Source organism: Egretta garzetta, unplaced genomic scaffold, assembly GCF_000687185.1.
Source record: "Egretta garzetta isolate BGI_Z169 unplaced genomic scaffold, ASM68718v1 scaffold68, whole genome shotgun sequence".
In the NCBI taxonomy this organism is placed as follows: domain Eukaryota; kingdom Metazoa; phylum Chordata; class Aves; order Pelecaniformes; family Ardeidae; genus Egretta; species Egretta garzetta.
Window position 1 is genome coordinate 3267255 of NW_009260774.1, and position 7510 is coordinate 3274764.

The following is a 7510-nucleotide window of genomic DNA, read 5'->3' on the forward strand; positions in this document are numbered from 1 at the left end:
GCAGGAATGGTTTTCCTATGGAAAACTGTTCTGTGTTCTTTTTGCCAGGACTGTTTTTAATAAGAGCGCATTGCTCTATCTGTCACAGGAATAAGCCTCGCTTGTAAAGTCTCGTCTCCTGTTGAATCATATAATAAAGAAGGAGCTACTATACATTAAATCTTACATTTTTGCTATCATTATTTTTAGTTTTGGAATGCTAAAATTACAATTCTTATTCCTGGAAGTAATTATTATTTTAATATTTTCAGAGGGAAGTCATTTGTATAAGCCTAGATCCAAACATCTATCGCCCGCTACAGCTGCCTGACAGGAGGCTGTAGCCAGGTGGGGGTCGGCCTCTTCTCCCAGGTAACAGGCGATAGGACGAGGGGAAATGGCCTCAAGTTGCAGCAGGGTAGGTTTAGGTTGGACATTAGGAAACATTTCCTCACTGCAAGGGTTGTCAGGCACTGGAACGGGCTGCCCAGGGAAGGGGTCGAGTCCCCATCCCTGGAGGTATTTAAAAGCCGGGCAGACGAGGTGCTTAGGGACCTGGTTTAGTGGTGGGATGGCAGGGTTAGGTTAACGGTTGGACTTGATGATCTTAAAGGTCTTTTCCAACCTAAACGATTCTATGATTTTATTCTATGATTAACAGAATACAAATGATGCCGTACTCAAAATGCTACTGCAAAATTATAATTATGTTAATTACAGCCAACACATTTCATAGAATCATAGAATCATAGAATGTTTTGGGTTGGAAGGGATCCCTAGAGGTCATCTAGCCCAACCCCCCGCAGGAGCAGGGACACTGCTAACCAGATCAGGTTTCTCAGAGCCCCGTCCAACCTGGCCTTGAATGTTTCCAGGGATGGGGCCTCCACCACCTCTCTGGGCAACCTGTTCCAGTGTTTTACCACCCTCATTGTAAAGAATTTCTTCCTTACATCTATCCTTATATCTACTCCAAAGCTAGTTTGTAAATTCAGACATCATTTGTTCAGTCTTAACAGTAGTAATGCAATAAATAACATAGTAAATAAAGCAAGTGTTTAATATTTGGTTTTACTGGTGAGAAAAAAGGAAGTTTCTTAGATTGCAAGATTATTAAGGAGATTTTTGCAACTGAAGATTGAAATAATTTCTCTCTTTAACATAAGATTTAAAAGAACATCTCCAAAAAAGACACAAGGGGACAGATTAACCTAAACAAGCATAGAAATAAATTTAGTAATCAAACATGGAAATGTCTACTGCTAATAGCAGATTTGTTACATAGCAAAAAGCAAAGTAAGTACAGGCTCAGATGAACGGAAGTCTAGTGAAGCCCAGGAGATACATGCGAGTGAAGAATTTAATCTTCTCACGTGTCGTGATTAATCACCCACCTGCGGACTCTGGAAGAGGACCGTTATAAAGGGAACAGCAGAAACGATACCAAATGACCAGAGCTGTGCCACTACACAGCTGTGCTCCTAAACAAAATACCGCATTCCCCTACTCCCCCTTGCAACTGTGATTCAGCAGCGTGCGGTTTGCGACACAACAGAGGAATATTCTTTGTTGCGACTGGTTCCCATTAGCGATACCCTCTGCTTAGCTGCCAAAAAGGCTAAAGGTCAGTAATCAACTAAGCGTGGATGAAAATACAAGGCCATGTTTAGGTTGTGTAACTTCCACTAAAGAAGTTAAGCAATACCCATTTGGTAAGCGGGGAGCTGGTGCTGCCAGAGGTGGGGGGGAAGGGCCCGGGAAGGTGCGGAGCGGTGGGCCGCCGGGGGCAGGCGATGGGGAAAGGCAGCGGGAGGAGGGCTGGGGAACAGGGGCTGTCTCCGTGCCGCCCCAGCGCCCGTCAAAGTCTGTCGAGACTTGACCCCCACCCAAATCAACAAATCAAAATGGTGTCTCCTTGTCACCTAAACAGATTACCGCCGTTCTCAAGAGCGGCCTGCAGGATGCAGCTTCAATCTAGTCTCACTGTATGTTACTACACACGCGTCTTAAAACCTGGATATTTTCTTGATTAAAAAAAAATATATACGACCTGCCTGTATACGTGAATCTGCTACCTGACAAATGGGACTACCTGGCTTAAAGTACGCCTGCACTCCTTTTGGCTGGGGTCAGCGCCTTGGAAATATTCTGATGAGCTTTATGTGAGGTAGAATATAGCTTGGTGGCCTGGTTTCGGCTGGGACAGAGTTAATGTTCTTCCTAGTAGCTGGTACGGTGCTGTGTTTGGGATTTAGCACTAGAAGAATGTTGATAGCACACTGGTGTTTAGGTTGTTGCTGGGTAGTGCCTTAGACTGGCCAAGGGCTTCTCGGCTCTCAGCAATGCCAGGGGCACAGAAGCTGGGAGGGGGCACAGCCAGGACAGCTGACCCCAACTGGCCAAAGGGCTATTCCATACCATGTGACATCATGCTCAGTATAGAAACTGGGGGAAGAAGGAGGAAGGGGGGGACATTTGGAGTGATGGCGTCTGTCTTCCCAAGTCACTGTTACGGGTGATGGAGCCCTGCTTTCCTGGGGATGGCTGAACCCCTGCCTGCTGGGGGGAAGCAGGGAATGAATTCCTTGGTTTGCTTTGCTTGCGTGTGCGGCTTTTGCTTTCCCTATTAAACTGTCTTTATCTCAACCCACGAGTTTTCTCAGTTTTACCCTTCTGATTCTCTCCCCCACTGTGGGGGGAGTGGGCGAGAGGCTGCGTGGTGCCGAGTTGCCAGGGGGGTTAAACCACGACACTTGGCGAGGGGCAGCAGGAAGGAAGGTTAAACATCAAGGTTTTTCTAAAACCGTTCTTTTAATTTTAGGCTCTTACCACCAATACCCCTGTACTTTACATTGTATTTCAAGTTTGGACCCGAGTCTACACATGTGCCCACATGCACCTGACTTTCACTTTGTATGGAGGCCAATCCGGATTTAGAAATATAAAAGTAATAGAATAGTAACACAAAATAGGAATAGTCTCTGGGAAACGGTGCAAGAGAAACCCATAGGCTTTTACAGCCTTAGTGCATGCCCAAACATACCGCTCCCTGCGGTTTGCACTGAGTAAACATATTTTTCCAGACTGCTCCAGGTAACCCCTTTGTCCCAGCCACTACGTCAAGAGATCACTCTTAGAATCGTCCCCATGTCACCTGTCAAAGGGCATGTAGCATTTATGTATAGCTTGAAAATTTGGGATGGCTGCAAGATGTCATGAATAAGTGCCCACCTAAGGGTTAGGTACCAATGAGCAGTAACAGCCTGAGTCAGGTCACTGGGGTAACCACGGCCTCCGCAATGGTGGGGCAGTTGCTGAAACGGGTCAAAAACATCATCAGAGGAGAAAGGGCACCTGCAGCACCCGAGCCGCAGCCCAGAACGCAGACCGACAGTGCTCTGCAGGGCTACAAACAGCCTGCCGCTTGGAGAGGAGATGGGATGGTGGTGACGCCAGAGCATCTTCTGAGATTAGGTCATGGTTCCACTTCCAGGCTAATTACTGACGAAGACTCCTAAAGATAAGCAAGAGCTGAATGCAGAAGTAAATCTGCTCTTCTCCCCAAAGACTAAGTTAATGCCTTTTTTTTTTTCCCTTGAGCCCGTGCACATCTCGCAATGCGCTCAGACTCCAGGACTGGAAACCAAACAGCCATGTCCTGAACAAGCACCCACCCCAGCAGCCCAGGACAAAGAAGGGACATTCCTCTCCAAGGGAAAGGCGTGCCGTGTTCTCCGTTCCCCACGCAAAACCAGGAACCAGTAGTTCAAAAGGGAAAACTGATCATTCACAAAACGTGAAAGGACAAAGAAGTCAATGAAATACAGCACCTGACTCCACAAGCTTTCAAACTCGAGAAGTTTCATCAGAAACAGGTCAGAAAAGGAAGTTTTATGTAACTGCAATTTTAAAATTCTCCCTTGTGTCTCTGCCATGCAAAAATAAGGGGTTTGTACATCATAGAACGTTTGGACTTTCTTCTTCTCAGTGGTAAGAATGACACAATTTAAATCCAACAGCCAAAAGGCCACTCACACAACAATGTATTTTTGTTTTAACCTTATTCAAGGAACTGCAGCAATTCTGAAAGCGTGCAGATGTACAAATGGTATAAAATAACGGGAAATGATGCAGTACTCTCTTTATTTTACCCGTATTTAGAGGATACCTAGCTTCAAAATACAAAAGCAGCCTCTGCAGACAACGCCCACTGCTGCCAGGTTTCACGCACTGTGCACCGCAGTTGTTGGGACTGCCACGAAGCAAATCATTAATCTTTGGCCAGCAGAGCTGGTCAGCAGTTTGAACAGAGTATGCAGAAACTTGTGCAAGAGCAAAACTGTCCCGGCAGCTCATTACGAAGTTAAAATACAGAACGCGAGTGCCCGCTGAGGCTCCCAAGTGTCCCCGAGGCCGCCTGGGCAAGCAGAGCAGGCAGCTCCGAAACACTGGCTCTTCCAAGAGAGAGATTTCTCTTCGCTCATACTGGACCTGTCACACGAAGCAGCTACCAAAAGCATGTGGTAGCAGCAAGAGTGTGCTTTTCTTTCCCCTCCTCCTTGTCTAATTCTCCCCCAACTCTGCACCCTCCAAAAATGATTCTAAAAAAAAAAAAAAAAAAAAAATTTACACTCCCTAGGCCTTCATTAAAGAAATCACTCGAGTTTCACTGTTTTTCATGTGCAGATGTCTGTAAGAGTGCATTCAGGATGTAGGAGTGTAGTCAGGAAAAATTATTATTACAATATTTTATATTACGAAGAATATATATATAAACTTTCAACAGAAGGTTGTAGTCAAATGAAGCATTGCTGCCAAAACACCTGAAACAACTCTGGTAACACAGACTCTTCCAAAGAAACTGAAAAAGGGAAAGCAACAGCATAACTAATGCCCCCCCCCGCCCCCGATTTCCAGTTGTAATCATCTCGGGTATAGCAGATAAATACGATTTGTGCCTATGATTTTAAATATCCTCACTAAATTTCACATAATAGCAGATTAAAAAAAAAATAAATCCAGTTATTCTAAGTATTACACAGCAGTGACAACAGCACACAGCGACCCAATGCGACACCGTTACCAGCTGCAGCTGTTCAGTCACCCACAACCTCCCACACCAAAGCAGACATTTTTAAGACACAGCAGAGAAGCAGGTATTTTGACATCCGGGCGATACTGAGCTTAAAGCAAATTGTATTAGGGTGAAAAACCTGGTTGGGGGGGGAAAAAGAATAAAAGAAAAAAATAAGCAAACAAAAAAACCCACCCCAGGACAAAGTCCTGAACGATCGAAGTCTGAACTGAAACACCGTCTCGGGTTTTTCACATGGAACTGAGTTATTGCCCGTGTCAACTTTTCCCACGACGACACAGCCTTTTGTAGTAGTGCCCCAACTCAACCCAGGACAGTCAATAGTTGTGCTAAGTCATGTCACATAAACTAACTTGCCAGAGCCCAGGCCAGCTAGTCACTATACGAGATTGTTCCTAATTTTACTTGTTTGACTGAAGTGAACTCAATGCTAAGATAAAAACGCTGCATCTCCTATCGGACAGGAAAATTCTTCGCTGGGATTTACTGCAGTGGCCTACCACCGCCTGCCCCAGCGCTGAACAGGCTAACGACAGTTGTATCGCTCTCCATTATATTCAAAACCGCAATATATACAAAAGTATTTTAAAATAACATTCAATCCAGCCTATTATGAAGGCTAAAAAAACCCCCCTTGTTAGTTACTCCCAAGTTCAGTGGCTCACATCATACGGGCAATTTTTAACGTGCCAAGAAAACTGCTCCCACCTAAGGTGCGTGAATGCTCAACACCCCCCCAAAGAGGCAAAGTTCACCCTTGGCTAGAGCACGCACAGGATCCTCCGGCTGCGGATGGAAAAGGCACTGCGGATCTTCTGCAGTGGAAATCAGCCACACTTTCTCATGCTTGAAACTTCAAGTTTGCGCCGTTCACAGCCCAGCCTCCCACGCATCTTGGCTGGTCAGTCTTTTTCTTCTAAGGGGAAAGAAGCACGCTAGGCCTCTGGGCCTAAACAGGAATCTCTTAGGCTCTAGCACGGTATTTGCAGGCACGTCCGTTTGACAAGAAGACACAGGAAAACACGTACCCAAAACATTCTTTATTAATGATTTCAGAAGTCATCTTCTGAGTCATTATCCTCAATTTTTTCCAGCGGCCGCTTAACACCAACTATTAAATCTATGGAGAGAAGCTCCGTCACGCAATGAAGAACCGAAACGACTAACTGGTATTTGCAATACACCGACTCTAAGCCTTTCTCGTCCACAGGCAGCGGTTGATTTTTTCTGAGTGCATTTATGGCTTTGAGGTAGAATTTGGTGAAGCCATTTCGTTCTTTTGTCCTGTACAAGGACTTGGGAATGCTCAGCAAAGCATCAGCAACTACGTTAGATACGACGGTTACCTCCGACTGCTGCAACTGCTGCGCATAGTACTGAATATAGTAATGCAACAGGATTTCAAAGTAACCTCCTACCGGCAAAACCGATCCTGCTTCTATGAGGGAGCTGGAATAATTCTGGGCGATACTTACACAGCTCTTCTCATGTTTCAATGGAACTATACCACAACTTGCCTTCTCTAGATCTTTGCCAGCATCTAGGCATTCACGCGCAGCGACGGCATCAGCGTTATGCGCTGCTGATGCAGCAGCGCTGCAATTCTTTTGATTGTCCACAACTAAATCACTTTTACAGCCCTCGCGCACGTCACCCGGATGCTCGCCTTCTGCATGCAGCTCCTGTACGTCTCCTGAAGAGCCACCTCCTTCAGCGACCACACTGAATTCTTTGATGCACGAGATGGGGTTTGAGGGTATCTGCAAGCTTGTTTGCGCACCTGCTGGATTTTCACTTCCCTGCAAGTCAGGGTCTACAGCCTGCGTCTCTGTTTCATCCCTGTGTGTTTTCAGTTGCTGTTCGGAAACCTGATTACCGCTACAAGAAATATTTTCGAGTTGCTTCTGAGTAGCTGGAGGACGCCAGCTGCAAACATCAGCGGCTTCATTCTGGCTTTCACCTTCCACTTCGCATTCCTCCCTCCGATCAACTCCTTTGAACAGCTGCTGCAGCATTGTAAATGCCCCTTGCAAAGCAGCAGCATGTTGCTTATTAACGCCATCAACTGGCCCACAAAGAATTAGGCAGTGGGGCTGAAAGGCCGAGACGCTGGTGAAGCCAACGTGAACGCATCTCTTCGAGCCGAGCAGCAAGGGCTGGCAAAACGTTGCCACTGCGGTTTCAGTGATTTCTCCGTGTAGGTTGTCACCGAAAGGTGCATAAGGCGAGACCCCTGTGATTTCACTGATCAGGGCCATTTCTTCCGGCGACAAGCACTCTACCACAGACACGCCGTACAGCTTTGCGTAGTAGATAACTACTTCCTCCTGCTTCACGCTCGACAGCAAGAGCTTAACGCTGTTGCTCTGCAAGTGCTTCATTACAGCCTCCGTCCTCCCTGAGACCCAGCGCAGGGAGGCCCGATACTGATCCTCG

The 7510-nt window shown here is 46.3% G+C and overlaps 1 protein-coding gene across 1 annotated transcript in view; it reads right to left on the minus strand.

Moving 5' to 3' along the window:
• Positions 1-4898: 4898 nt before the first annotated feature.
• The window catches only part of BBS10 (Bardet-Biedl syndrome 10), a 7557-nt gene continuing 4945 nt past the window's right edge, over positions 4899-7510 (minus strand). Inside the window, exon 3 of the mRNA XM_009646321.2 lies at positions 4899-7506. Within this exon, the coding sequence (XP_009644616.1) occupies positions 6127-7506 (1380 nt within the window). The 3' untranslated portion in view covers positions 4899-6126. The remainder of the gene's footprint in view (positions 7507-7510) is intronic.